At 39.4% G+C, this 15,471-nt stretch overlaps 1 protein-coding gene across 1 annotated transcript; it reads left to right on the top strand.

Annotated features, from left to right (window-relative positions):
* Positions 1-12,236: 12,236 nt before the first annotated feature.
* Positions 12,237-12,798, top strand: LOC140531714 (large ribosomal subunit protein eL21-like). Its single transcript, XM_072650495.1, has one exon. The coding sequence runs from the start codon at positions 12,273-12,275 to the stop codon at positions 12,753-12,755; it is 483 nt and encodes a 160-aa protein (XP_072506596.1). The 5' UTR covers positions 12,237-12,272; the 3' UTR covers positions 12,756-12,798.
* Positions 12,799-15,471: the final 2,673 nt, after the last annotated feature.

Here is a 15,471-nt window from a genome sequence, read left to right as displayed (position 1 = left end):
AATATATGTTCTGCTTAGATCCATCACCCCTTTGTCAAGAGGTGGGTAGCATGTCTCTTGGCTGGTCATCTAGAGTTGTGATTAGTCATTGCATTGATCAGAGTTTTAGGCATTTCCAAATGGTTTTTCTACAACAATGTTGTTGCTAGTGTATAAATTATTCTCCAAGTTCTGCTTGCTTCACTCCGTATCATTTCATACAGTCTTCCCAGACCTCTTTGAAACTGTTCTTTAGATCCTTTCAAAATGCAGTTTCTCGCAAACTGCTTTTTATTTCTCCTGTTAAGTACTTAACAGCTACTGCTGTCCTTGAATTCATTGAACATTATTTTACTATGTTCATTTCCTCCTGTATATTATGAACTTAATCTCTTCAACTGATCAACTTTTTCATTTTTGTTAGCCAGGACCAAATAGTTTTGACGATCACAGCCTTATAGCATAGTTTGAGATCTAGTGTTGTGAGACCCTTTTCCCCCTACTTTTGTCATTACTTCTCTTAACAATCTTGACCTTCTGTTCCTCCAGGATTTTGTTATTATTATCTTTTAACAGATAACATCTTTTTAACCATCTGTTCACCTCATAAATCAGCTTTTCTCTTCAGTATCCCTTATATTCCGTGGGTAGCCATGATAAAAAATATTATTCATCCCTCTTTGGTTTTCAGTTTCTTGCCCAAGAACACATAATCTTTGGCAATGCTTTCTCAGTTTCCTCCGGTAGTATAATTTGTTTCCATGTGAATCACCAGAAGTGGGTAGTAGTCATCTGTCTTGCCAGGCTTGTGAGATTCTCTTTCATGGATACATGCCCTTGAAAGATGACACACCTCTCTATTATTGTTATCAGGTCAACAAATACTCTCTCATGTCCCATTAGCAGGGAATCAGAAAAAACAGTGGTCTTTTTGATTTCTCTAAGCTGCTGGTACTCAAAGTCTGGTTCTCACACCCATGGGAGCACTGGAGACCCTTTCAGGGGGTCCTCAAGGTCAAAACTATTTTTGTGATAATGCTAAGAAGCTACTTACCTTTTTGAATATTCCTCCCTTCTTTAACTACATATTTATGGGAGATCATATTTATTTCTTAGCTCCAGATGTTCACTGGGGCTTCTTCTTTCCCTTATGTAACATTCTTCCACCCTCCAACTTCTGGATACCAACCAAGATTCCCTGCTCACTCTTCAGATTCTTTCTCTCCCTGGTTTTCCACACTGGAAAACCTCTTTCCATTCTGGGGGGAACATTTCCTAATCCCTCAAAATTCTGAATATGGAGTGACCACCATGGATCTCCTCACTTCTAGGAGGGAGACTAGCCTGAATTTTTTGCATAAATAGTGATCACTTAAGGCATAACGAAAACTTAAAGATTTCCCATTCAGTGCAAGTCACTGCAAAAATCCTCCCTGATTTCCATAGTTACAGGTAGTTTTTATGTTTTTGTCACCTGCATTATACCTTTACTTCCTTTTAAACCCCTCTATTCCATCTGACTCTCTTTAGCCACTTGCCAATTGTTTTCCCTTTTTTGTCTCCTTAACAGCTTGACAACTACATGCAATGTTCTTTTTTTTTTATCAAATTCTGTTACTTATTTTATTACCATTTTATATTTACATTGCCTTACCAACTACCTTCTCTTTGTCTTTGAATTCTTTTTTTTCTCAGTCTTTTTCCTCTTTCAAACTGATTCCTCCTTTAAATGGAATTGCAGTATATAGAACACTCCACCCAGAGTCAGAAAGACCTCTGGGCAAGTCCCATAGCCTCTCTCTCTTTCTCTTAGCCACCATTTCCTTGTCTGCAAAATAGTGATAATAATGGCACCTACCTCCCAAAGTTGTGGGGATAAAATGAGATAGTGTTTGGAAAGTAATTTTCCAAGCTTAAAGCTCTAGATAAATACTATCATCATTATTATTTATTATTATTACTAGTATTATTCCAGTTTTCCTCAAGTGCTTCCAAATTCTTTAGATTTTTCTCCTTCACCGAAATTTAGTCTTTGGCCTCCTCAAAAATCTGAAGCTCTCCAAATCACCTTCACAATGTTCTTCTATTTAATCACCTTAAATCCATTTTTCTTATCCCTTATTTCTTATTCCTATTAATCCCATTCCTCCCATGGAAGATGACAGTTGTCTCTCTACACTCTGTACTGGCACATTTCATGATCTCATCTAACAATAACAACACACATGTAGAAAGCACTTTACATATGTTAACTCTTTTGAATCTGACAATAATTCTGGAAAATAGGTGCTTTTGTAATCCCATTTTCCAGATGAGAAACTCGGGAGTGTAGAGGTTAATTGACTTGCCCAGTATCATACAGCTAGCTAGCAAGCATCTGGGACAAGATTTTAAATTCAGGTCTTCCTGATTCCAAATTCTCCTGCTATTCACTGTGACACCAAATTATCCTATTATTTAACATTTATTTGGCTTTAAATATCACTTCAAAATACATGACCAGCAGATCTATGAATCCAACCCTAATCTGTCCTCTGGGCTCTCGGTCTTGATCTCCAACTGATGCTAGACAGTTCTACTAGAATCTACCACCAATCCATCTGATTCAAATGTTTAAAATTAATGCATACTCCTTCCCTCAAAAGTTATGTCTCCTCCACAGTTTCCTATTTCTATTGATAGCAACATCATCCTTCCAGTAATCAGGCTCAATATCTCTGACTTACCTGTGACCTTCCCACTCCTTCATCCCACCCCCCCAAGGTTTATTGATACTACCGCTATATTATCTTTCCAGGTAATCTTCAGAATCTTCCTAAAACAATTCAAAGGGAAGTCGTTCAATTTTCTGGCATTGTGCTTGTAGACTGTCCAGGTTTCACAGGCATACAACAATGAAATCAACACAACAGCTCTGTAGACCTTCAAGTTGGTAGGTAGCTTAATGCCTCTTCTCTTCCATGCTTTCTTTCAGAGCCTCCCAAACACTAAGCTAGCTCTGGCAATGCATGCATCAACCTCATCATATTTATAGACATTCCTGGAAAGTATTGCCAAGGTAAACATTGCTGGATTCCAGGTCACAGATTTATAACCCTTTGGGCATCCTTCCAAATTGCTCTCCAGAATGGTTAAGTCAGTTCTCAACTCCACCAACAATACATTAGTGTCCCAGTTTTTCCACATCCCTTCCAATATTTGTTATTTCACTCTTCAGTGATATAAACCAATCTGAAAGCTATAAGGTAGTACTTCAGAATTGTTTGAATTTGCATTTCAGTTGAGAGGCTTTTGACAAGGGTAAGAGGTGTGGAGAGAGGGAGAGACTTTGGCCAAGTCATTTAATTCCTCTAGTAAATAAAGGAATTGAACTAATGCTCTCTAAGGTCCCTTTCAGTATGATTAGGAAAAAAGAGGAATAGGAGATAAGATTGGAAAGGCAAGTTAGACCCATCCAGATCACACAGGTATGTGCCCTTATATAGAAAATATGAAATTTTTCAACTAGGAAGGCAGAAAGTATCCCTGTCACAGTAAGGATATTCAGGAATCATATTGTTTGAGAAGACAGAGTAGTAGGGGGAAAAAACAGTAGATTTAGACTCAAAGGATATGAGTCCAAATCCCAACTCCGCCACTTGCTATCTATGTGATCTTTGGCAAGTCACTGAACTCATTTAACCTACCTGGGCCTCAGTTTTATATTCTGCAAAATGTGGAGAAATGGTTTAGCCTAGCGGACTTCTCCAGACCCTTCTAGCTCTGTAGAGAACCTTGAGGGGTTTGAAAGAGCCCCTTATCAAGAGTTCCCCTCCTCCAAGGGAGAGTAGCTGGCTTGAGAAGTTAAGTGATATGTTATTCTCAGGTGCACGTCCTTGAATTTGGGTGTTGAAGTTCCAGGAATTAGGGCTCCTGCTATACAGGATAACATTCCGATAAAGAGGCCTTGAGGCCTCCCTTTCTACTTATCACAATCTGTTCTGTTTCATGCCTCAGTTGCTACCCCTATGGTTTTTTACTATTTAAGCACCCTGACCCCCTATTTTATTGGCTCAGTATGTCCAGAATAAACTCAGCTTGTTCAGACTGCTGTGTCTCGCCTGTCTTTTCATCCTCGCTCTGTGAGCCCGTAACTGCCCCGGACCTGCTGGACTGCGCTGGCCGCAGCAGCTCTAAGTCTCTGATCTTGCAATGAAGAGCTAGACAGTCAGAATCAAACAGAATCTGATGAATAGCTTTTGGCATAATTGTACACAGCTGATTTATCTGCTTTATTGCCAACCACTACCACCATTCTTTTCTGCATCCTATCTTCTCTTTTAGTATCATCACCGGAAGAACCCAAGGAGCTCATCCCCAGATGCTTAGTGAAACCTCATTCCCCTGCCATATATATATATTCATCCTGTGTTGCCCAGGAACAAAAGCCAAATTGGAATTCTGGTCCTATGACTCTAAGTCTTTCAGTTAAAAAACATTTACTAAGAGCCTACAAAGTGTGTCAGGCTCTGTGCTGAGAGTCAGGGAAACCACAAAAGGCAAAAAAATAGTCCTTCCTCTCAAGGTGCATAACGAAGAAACCAGACTTTCCAGAATTTGATCCATTTGGTCAGAACATTCTCAGGATGGCCAGATTGCTACAGAAGTAAATCATCAGGTCAGTTACCCATTCTGTGCCAGATAAGGCAAACGCCCTCTCTGAGGTCTCTCACCCAAAGTCATTTATGTTCAAATCCGTCTTGATAGAAATTTACTTAAATTACTTTTCTGTGTTTCTTCTTTTAGAAAAATAGAGGAAAAAATACCTCCCTGAGTATTTAGATAATTATTTGGGCTGGACATCCTTTGCTTTTGACAAAAACAAGGTCATTCAACCCAAGTTCCTTCTAAAATCAGCTTGTTCTCTCAGGCTCTCCAGACCTTTGCCAATGACAGCTCTGGTTATGGGCTTTTCTTCCTGGCCCGCTATCTGAAACCAGGCAAGTGCTTCATTTTGCTTTGCCTTCCCTGCCTCTAACTTCCTCCTCTTTGCTTGAGAACCACAGTATATATAACAGCTTTAAACTGTAATATAAAATTTAATGTGTGAACAGTGAGAAAAGATAAAGACCAGGACAAAGAAAAAGGCTCACTAAGTTTAAAAAAAAAAAAGGCACAGTCATAAACTAATCTCTTTGGCCAGTAAAATTAAGCTGAGAATGAAGAAAGGTGGAGGCCTGCTTCTTCCCTTCTAGAGTGAATACGAAAGTAAGAATAGATTTCCTTAGCCTAGCCTCATCTCTTCCGGATATAGAAGAGTTTTTTAATTCACAGATTTAGAGCTGAAAGGGGACTCTTTGGTCACCTAGGCCAACCCTCTCATTTTATAGATGAAGAAATTGAGGCCTATGTCACATGGGCAGTAATGATCAGAATGCAAGTCCAGTACTTTCCCACTGTATTTAAGCACCTCCTATGTGCTACCTCACTTCAAGTGAGTACTGAAAAGACCTTAACCTAAAAGGCCAAGGTCTCCCATTGCATCCTGGGCCATCTCCAGTCATCCTAGTGAATATCTGGTCACTGAATCCAGATGGCTCAGGAGGAGAAAGTGAGGCTGGTGACTTTGCACAGCCCTCCCTCGCTCAAAACAAGGTCAAGTGCAAGTCATATCATCATTCCTCTGATGTCATGGTCCTCTTTGAAAACAAAGGAGGAACACAACCACAAGCCCAGGGAAAATCAGTGGAGGTCTCCAAGCATTGTATTTTTCTTAAGTGTCCTAAAGAAGGTCCAGGCTTCAGTTTCCAAATGAACTTATTTCACAACCTTACACAGAAATGTCACTTCACCAGGCCTTCCTCTCCCCCACCTCTCAAGTTTCTAATCAGACATATGTCACCCAAGGGGGCTGGTTACCCTACTCCTGAAGGAGCTACATGAAATAGTCCTTTATAAAAGAAGCAAGAAGTGACTCTGATTTAAAGAGCAAAGGAAGTACGGTAAAGTGTGTTCTTAGGCAATAAGTATTATCATCTACTATGTGCCAGGCACTGTGCTAAGAGCTGAAGATACAAAAAAGGATAAAAACAGTCCCTACCCCCAAGAAGCCCATATTTACATGGAGGGAACAACACGCAAATAACTAAATACCTATAAGAGAGACACAAAGTCGATAAAGATCATAGAAAGGGTGAGGCACTAGCATCTGAGAAAGGAATAGGGGAGGGGATGGGAAAGACTTTTTATAGAAAGTGAGACTTGTCTGCTTAGTCTTGAAGGAAACCAAGAAGAAAAGGTGGGAGGACAAGGCATTCTAGACATGAGGCACAACCACTGCAAATGCTCAGAAATGAGTGATAGAGTGTCATCATCAAGAAAATGCAAAGGAAGACCTGTGTGGCTGGATTATAAAATGTGTGAAAGGGACTAAAAATGTAAGAAAAAATGGAAAAGTACAAAGAGGTCAAGTTAGGATAAGCTTTAAAAGTGAAAGGATGTTATATTTGATCACAGAAGCAATAGGAAGTCACTAGAGCTTGTTGGACCAGAAGTTTCCCTGACCCGATCTGCATATTTCAAGAAATTTTTCTCACATATCATTCTTGGGAAGGAGGAGAGATGGGAAAATGGTATAAACCTGTGATTTCAAGGGTAGGAGAAACTCATTGTACTAACACAGATCAGCAATTGTGCTACAACTTCCAAAGTTTGCTGGGGGCACTGGCCTACCCTGGGTTACACAACCAGAGTATATCAGTGTCAGAACTTGAACCCAGTTCTTCCTGACTCAAAGGCTAGGTTTCTCTGCCCTCTACCAAGTTGTCTTTGCACATGTCCATGTAGCTAATTAAATATCATTTCCTTCTTTTGTCTCACCATTAATCCACACAGAAAACAACCCCCAGCAAGTTTGATGAGAAAAAGTAGTCAAATAAACCCACCAATAACAGAATGATTTGCTTAATTAATATTCACCACCATCTGTACTTACAAAGGCATATCAAATCCAACAGCTTAGTACCCCAGGCCTAGAGTCCACTTCTCAAATGAATGACATTTAGGTGCTGTCCTACAACTAATCTGGGGAGAAGGCAGAAGTTAGGGGAAAGCTGATCATTTGAAGTCTATTTCATATATCTCTGTCCCTTGCTGTTTCAGGTTAATGGGAGTGAAAGGCTAAATGAAGCTTTGATCAATGGAAGCAAAGTTGATATTGATTAAAAAAAACAGCTTTTCTTTCCTTAAATTGCTAAGTGCACATAAATACTGAGGACTGATCTTTGAAAATATTGGGTAAAGGGAATATAACTAAGTCAGTTTGGTTTTCTATTATTTCTTTCTCCAGAAAGCCCTGAAGAGTCCAAAGTTTAACCAAAGTACATGAGTTAGAAAGACAAATCCAGAAATATCACCCAATTCAACAACTGCTTCTATGTGGTATTTTTCATGAAGGCAGGTAGAGGTTTGCCCTTGTCAAAGCAGGTGAGAGGGTAGGTGCTGATTGATTATGTCAACTAGAGCTAGTTTGAGAGCAAACTTTAAACTCAGGGCCTGTCTTAACCTATTTCTATTACACGGCTTTGTAAAATTTTTAACACTTTTTTCTCTTAGTTTTCCAATCAATAGAATGGGAGCAAGAGCTCAACGTGAAATGGCTAATAATTGAAAAATAATAAGGCCATGGTTAGCCAATATTAACTGAGCACCATAGAATCAATATAGAATCCATTTTAGAGAGGCTTCTGATTATCACAATTTCCAAATTCAATGCGATTAGTTTTAATGTAGAGTACCCAGGTTCCCAGACCAGTTTCCCTGCTGGTAGGAAAAGTCTCTGAAAGCTGGCTGCATGGGTTTCTGGGAAATGTAGTCCTTCGTTAGGTCTTCTCATGCTAGAAGAAACAGAAAATTATCAGTGGGGAGAGAGAGAGAGAGAGAGAGAGAGAGAGAGAGAGAGAGAGAGAGAGAGAGAGAGAGAGAGAGAGAGAGAGAGAGTGTGTGTGTGTGTTCTTCCTTCATTGCCAAAGAAGACCATGCCATCAGAGAAATAATGACATGACTTGCACTTGACTTTGTTTTGAGTGAGGGAGGGCTATGCAGGTCACCAGCCTTACTTCTCTTCCAGAGCCATCTGAATCCAGTGACCAGACATTCATCAGGATGACTGGAGATGACCCAGGATGAGGCAATTGGAGTTAAGTGACTTGCCCAAGGTCACACAGCTAGTGAGTGTCAAGTGTCTGAGGGGAGATTTGAACTCAGGTCCTCCTGACTCCTGCAGTGGTGCTCTATCCACTGTACCATCTAGCTGCCCCCCAGTAGGGAGAAAAACAAAGACAGAAAGAAGGGAGGGAAGGAAGAAGGGAAAGATGAGAGTGACAGTGACAGAAAGAGGGGAGAGAAAGAAGAAGGAAAAGAACACAGACAGAGAGAGAGACAGAGAGATGCAGAGGTAGGATACCTGGGGAGGGGAAAGAAGGGAGGCAGGGCAAGTTTGGCAATGTACCCCTGCTTCCACCTATTCAAACCCCAGAAAAAGGAATGGGTCTGGGGAGGACTGGTTTTGAAATCTTCAAAGCGTCAAAGAAATGCTTAGATTCCTCAACCTTTTCTGTATATCTATAGCTGGCAGGCATTCGCTCCAAGATTTTCCTTTGTTCTTTAGGATGTTCATAATTCTTGATTTGCATAGAGGTTAAAAAACAAAAAGCTAACTTACTTTATTATGACCAGTTCTAATTTCTTTGTGATTTGTATTAGTTCCGCATTGCAAAGTAGGGTCTTACAAAGGAGTGAGCCAGTGAATGGTTTGTGGTATAGAGATTAAATAAGACAGTGATTTGAATGTCAGTCCAAACACTAAGCTTTTTTTACACCACCCCATGAACTGGAAGTTGAGCTAATTAAGATGGAATTGGGTTGGAATCACAATTCTGCTACTTAATTCTTATATGACCTTGGTTCCATGGAAAAAAGTACAGACTTGAGTTTCAATCCCACTCTGTCAATTACTTCCTTTGCGACCTTAGACAAGTTACTTAACTTCTTTGGGTCTTAGTTTCATTATCTCTAAAATGAAGGGTTTGGATTACATGACCTCTAAGTTCCCTTCCATCTCGAGTATAAGCATATAAAAAAATGGAAAAGATCTGTCATGATTTCTATAGTAATCTTATTTCTCTAATAATGCCAATAGAGTCACTACATTTGGATTCTAAGATCATGGTCCCCAATGTGCTTTATGAGGAAATAGAAATGGCATTTTTTTAAAATGGAAAGAACAGCTATACTAAATCAAGTATAGATGGAAGAAGTCCCTGAAAGTGACAACACAATTTTGAGGTCTTTGAAAAATAGATTCCCAAAGTCTCTGAAAAAAGAGAGTGAGACACAGAACAAATGAGAGAAAAATCACAAATATTACTCACACTTTAAAAAAAAAAAGTGATCAAGAAGATAACTAACTACTAATCCATATCCCTACTTACTCATTTCTAAAAAGTCTTCATAAAACTAACTTAGGCACATTTTGAAGGCATCCCACATGTAAATATGAAAAGGGAACTGTGAGATCTTCACAAACTGTATTCTTCAGCAGACAACATTTTTGCAATCATACAATTTACTGAAAAGTAGCAAGCACAATAATATCCTATGACATTTATTGTTTGTTGACCATAAATAAGAGCATTTGACTCAGTAGAACAAAATTAAGCTTGAAATTCTCTCCCCCAACCTATCTTCCATGCGTGTCAAAAACATATAAGATTTCCCTATAAAGGTAATAATAGTATTGACCTTTATGATCCTCTCAATTTTATTAATTGAGTGAGAAATAAAACAAGTTTGCCAAAAGTGCTTGCCACTGTCTTGGATGCTGTCTGGTGCACAGTCCAAATGAAAATGCCTTCTCCTAGATGCTCCCATTTACAGATGATATTGTACTAATCTCACCAAGCCCCAAACATTCCAGAGCCTCCTAAAAGAGATCTACAACACTCAAAAAGGTTTGTATTAATAGTTCATACAAGGAAAACAAACAAGCAGATGAAGAATGCCTATTATCCATATACTGGGTTGGAGAAACAACCCATTTAATTGGTCTATCAGATAATATATCTTAGACAGGTATTGTAGAAGGGTAATAAATCAGGGGCCAGAATTGAATAGGAAGAAGAAAGTGGACTGTTTTTTATTTGGGAAATTGTACAACATTTTCAGGCTTCTCTCTGAAACCAAAATCCATCTTTTTGACACCAAGTGATGCTATGGAGCAGTAAATACAAGAGTCTTTGAAGAATCAAAATCATGGGTCACTCAAAGAATAATGGAGAGACATGGGAGGGACTTAAATGGCATATAACCAATGACACAAGAATCATTTTGTTTATATGATACAAACAAAAATGATCAGTATTAAAAAGTCATCATTGAGATACATGATGGGGAAAGGAGGTGCCCAGAGTAAAAGATGGATAGTCCATTGCTATATGGGGTATACAACTAATGTCAAAAGAGAAAGATTTAGAGCATGTCTAGTAGAACCTCTACAAAGGTGTGCTATTTTTTTTCTAAGAAAAACTTAGCAACATTTTTCTATACAAAACCATGAATCTTCAAGTGATATTGGTATTTTTAAGTACATAATAAATTCTACACATTACTTTCAAATCTGCTCTGATTACCTATACTTCCTTCTGAATTTTATTTGCTTCTCTTCTGTGTACTTTCTGCAGTGGTCCTTTTTTGGTACCACTTATGTTATTTTCCTCCTTACCACCACCTCCATTAAAATGAAAGGAAGGGGAAAAATTCCTTGTAATAAATAAGTATGATTAAACACAACAAAGGCACACAGTGGCCATGTCAAAACGTCTATCACCTCTGTCAGAAGACTGGAGACTGTGTTGGTCATCACTTTGATCTGAGTTCCTAAGTCTTTCAAAATTGTTTTTTCTGTACAATTTTGCATCATCATTGTTCTCCTGAGTCAACTCACTTCACTCTGCTCAGTTCACAATTCTCTGAAATTCTCTTTTGTGATTTCTTATGGCACAATAATATTCCACTACATTCACATACCATAATTTGTTCATTCATCCCTCAATTGTCTAAGAGGTAATCTAAGGTGCCCCCCTGAAATTCTAGTTATTTTTTGCGTCCCTGATCCCTTTCAATCCAAACTTCAAAATCAGGAAGCTTGGTTTGCATGTAACTGTTTCCTCCCTCTTATCTATCCTTACCCTCCCTTCCTATCCCCAACTGTTTCCAGGATGAATTTTACGTATTTCTACACCAAACTATTTATAGCTATGTTCAATCCTCCTTTGTGTGCTTCAAAAAAGGAACTTTATTTTATGCACACTCTTTTTACCCCTTCCCCCATATTTGTGTGTTTTTCTCCTCATGCATTTCAATTATGAAGAATAGCAAGCTCCACATTCTTCCTCCTCCTTTTACTTTCCCTTCTTTTTCCCATATTCAAACTCTCAATCCAATCCAATCCTATGTCCTCTGTTTTCTTAAATCCCTCAATGCCTCTTAAAGACATTAAAATTCTGGAGACATTGATTTCTTCCCCTCCATTATTAGAATATTAGCAAAAGATTATCATATAGCTCCATACAATTATTTATATGTTTATCATTCTAGTTTTTGTGGTCAATAAGAATTTATTAAGGACTTATTATGTGTTAGGCACATAGTGCACCAATATTAAGCTCATGGAATACAAATACATGCAAAAGATAGTACCTGTCCTCAAGAAGCTTACATTTTGATAGGGGAAGACAATTCATAAAAGGACACTAAAATGGGGAAAAGAAGGCACCAGGCTTAAGGTATGATACAGGGGACATACTGAAGAGATGGTTGTTCTGGGTGTCCTCTTTAAATGGATGTTCTAGGAGGAACCCACTAAGCAGAGAGCTTAGCTGAAGAGGTCAGAGGGCACTTCTGAAGTATGAATTTCAGGGTTAAAATTGCGGTGGGAGAGTGAGTTCAAAGGGTAAAAAATAACTGAGAGCTGGACTAGCCACTCAAGGGCTGAAACTTAATTGTTATAAAAGCAAATGGAACCAAGTAGTGTTAAGAGACTGGTTAGTTCAGTGGAAAGGGAATGGGGTTTTGCTTATATTAGAGCTGAAGAGGGAGTGACTTATGGAAATTTTCTATGACATAATCTTTGTGCTATGTAAGCAAAAAGAAGACTTGCACCTCTGGAGTCTCTCATGAAACAGCTGTACTTTCATTCTCAAGAGCCCTTTCGCTTTCTTTCCACCGGCTCCACCATATTCCAGTGAGTGGCCAAAATGACAAACACAAAAGGAAAAAGGAGAGGAACACGATACATGTTTTCTAGGCCCTTTCAAAAACACGGTGTTGTCCCTTTGGCTACATATATGCGAATATATAAGAAAGGTGATGTTGTAGATATCAAGGGTATGGGCACAGTTCAGCAAGGAATGCCCCACAAATGTTACCATGGCAAGACTGGACGGGTCTATAATGTTACTCAACATGCTGTAGGCATTGTTGTAAACAAACAGGTTAAGGGCAAGATTCTAGCCAAGAGAATTAATGTGTGTATTGAGCATATTAAGCATTCTAAGAGCAGAGATAGCTTCCTGAAGCAGATAAGGGAAAATGATCAGAAGAAGAAGGAAGCCAAAGAAAAAGGCACTTGGGTCCAACTGAAACGCCAGCCTGCTCCACCTAGAGAAGCACACTTTGTGAGAACCAATAGCAAGGAACCTGAGCTGTTGAAACCAATCCCTTATGAATTCATGACATAAATTTAAAAAAAAAAAAACTAAAAAATCTTGGATTATGGAAAAAAAAAAAGAGTCCTGTCATTATCATATTCATGAATGTTAATGAGGGCTTTGACATTACATAAGTTACTATTGGGCAGTGAGAAGTCTCATTGAGTTTGCCCAGTCTTGGAAAAGTCCTTAACCACAAGGTTGGTATTGATAGGGTGGGCTGAGAGTCCCTAGAACACAAGGTCACTGGTAATAGGGTGGGCTACTGAGTGGCGAGGTTGCCTGCTCAGCATGTGGGGAAGGGATAGGTCCTCATTGCTTTGGGGGAAAGGTAGGACCTTGCTGCTCCTACTCCATTTTCCCCACTTCTTGTGTTGTGGGAATTAGGTCCAAGGCCCCAAGTCATCATTGGCTGCTTCAAGCTGACAAGAGGCAAAGATAAGGCCTGGAGGCAAAGGTAGGAGGGTAGGGCAAGGCTACTGCATGTGGGTAGCATGGAAGGAGGCAGAGGCATCATTAAGGGAAACATGAGGTAAGGAGCAGCTGTGAAGACTTTGAAATGAGAGAGGTACCTGGGAACAAAAGAGGAGAGACAAGCAGATCAAGGAAGCGGGCCAAAACGTTCCTCCTGATTGACCAATCCAAGTTTTAGGCCTTTTCTTAGGTCTTGGGGGTTCAAAATGGATTGGGGAGGGGGGTCTACAAAATGATCTTCCAAGATAAAGAGGTTTCTGGGCCATGATGGAAAAGTCCAGATTGCAGCCTTATAATTGCTAGAGTTTACCAAAGAAGTTGATTTCAGAGATGCAATCCACAAAATACAAGAATGCACCATATGTGTCAGCTTGGACGATATTTAAAAAGTGCAATGTGTTTCATTTCAAAGTTCCTGCTCAACTTCAATCCAAGATCTCTTTTTTTATTAGTAGAAGTTTCTGGGGAACAGAGCCAAGATGGTGGAGTAAAAGCAGGGACTCACTTGTGCTCTCCCCCAAACCCCTTCAAATAACTAAAAAAAATGACTAAATAAACTCTAGAGTAGCAGAAGCCACAAAAAGACAGAGTAAAACAAATTTCCAACCCAAGACAATCGGCATGGTCAACAGTAAAGGTCTGTTGTGCTAGACTGGGAGAAGAACATAGTTATACTGGCACAGACCAGGCCCCAGAAAACCTGGAACAGGCTTCAGGGGATTGAATCACTGGCAACTGTGGAGGTTTCTAGACTTCTCAACCCACAAATGCCAAAGACAACTTAGAAGGTCAGTGGGAAAGGTCTGTCGAACCTGGATAAAAGAGCATCACAGACCAGCCCCATGCCCTGTGCAGCCCCAGGGTGGCAGCAACAACTGCAGCTGTAGTAGTGGAAGTGGCAGCAGCTGCTTCTGAAGCTCTCAGCCCACAGACAGTGAGGGGGATTGAGTGGCTGATCACAAGGATCCCTTTGCTGTGGTATTGCTGTATCAAAGGGTATACATAATTTTATAGTCCTTTGGGCATAGTTTCAAATTACTCTTCAGAATGATTGAATCAGTTCACAACTCCACCAACAGTGCATTAGTGTCCCAGTTTTTCCATATCCCCTCCAACATTTATCACTTTCATTTTCTTTTTTGCCATATTAGCCAATCTGACAGGTGTGAGGTGGTACCTCAGAGTTGTTTTCACTTACATTTCTCTAATCAACAGTGATTTAGAACATTTTTTCATATGACTATAGATAGCTTTGATTTTTTTATCTGAAAACTGCCTGTTCATATCACTGACCATTTATCAATTGGGGAATGACTTCTAAACTACTTGATTCTTTAATTATTTTTTCTTGCTTTGTCTTGGAGGGCAGTCATTTTTGATATCAGGTAATTTGTTGTTGTTCAGTTGTATCTGATTCTATGTGAACTATGGAGTTTTCTTGGAAAATGTACTGCAGCGGTTTTCCACTTCCTTCTCCAGCTCTGTTTTACAGATGAGATAACTGAGGCATGTAGGGGTTAAGTGACTTGCCCAGGGTCACACAGCTTGGAAGTGTCTGAGGTCAAATTTGAACTCAGATCTTTCTGACTCCAGGCCTGGTACTCTATCCACTGTACCTCCTAACTACCTTATCAAGTATCTTATATTTATTCTATTTTTTCAATGTTTTGATTTTAAATAAAATTTATTACTATCTCACAGTCATGAATTTCTATTTGGTCTATTTCAGCTTTCAGGAAATCCATTTTTTGGGTAGATGTTGCCATTCCATTACCTCTTCTAAACTATTTGTTTTCATTTTAATACCTTCCTCCAGAGGTTTTATTTCATTTTTTGTCTCTTCATCTTTCTGGGTTGTCCTTATGGAAAATCCATTTTCTCCTTGAGTCTCTACTGTAATTTTTAAAAAGTCATTCTCTCCTTCCTTAGAGAAGAATCTTTATATTTATAATAGATTTTTCATACTTATTGGCCAGTAAAATCTAATTTTATTTGATTTATCCCTCTGTCCAGCTTTTAGTTCCTGAATTGGGGTTTCATGACAGAGCCAGGCTGTGACCCCTACTCCTTTTGTGTGTAGTGGTTGGCTGTACTTGATCTTTCCTTGGGTACCTGTGCTGACCACCTACAGCTATCATCCCTTCTCCCCAATGTTTGAGGTTCATAATGCATATTCCTAAGGCCCTTTCTGGCACTCAGGACAGAATATTTGGACCCTCAAACCTCTAAGGCTTGAGTGTTCTAGTCTGAGTGCAGTGTGCACTGCCTTCCA

Source organism: Notamacropus eugenii, chromosome 3 (assembly GCF_028372415.1).
Source record: "Notamacropus eugenii isolate mMacEug1 chromosome 3, mMacEug1.pri_v2, whole genome shotgun sequence".
Classification (NCBI taxonomy): domain Eukaryota; kingdom Metazoa; phylum Chordata; class Mammalia; order Diprotodontia; family Macropodidae; genus Notamacropus; species Notamacropus eugenii.
This window is presented reverse-complemented; position numbering and strand designations above follow the sequence as displayed.

Coding starts and splice junctions, on each gene's coding strand:
- LOC140531714 (XM_072650495.1), top strand. CDS start 12,273: ATGACAAACACAAAAGGAAAAAGGAGAGGAACACGATACATGTTTTCT.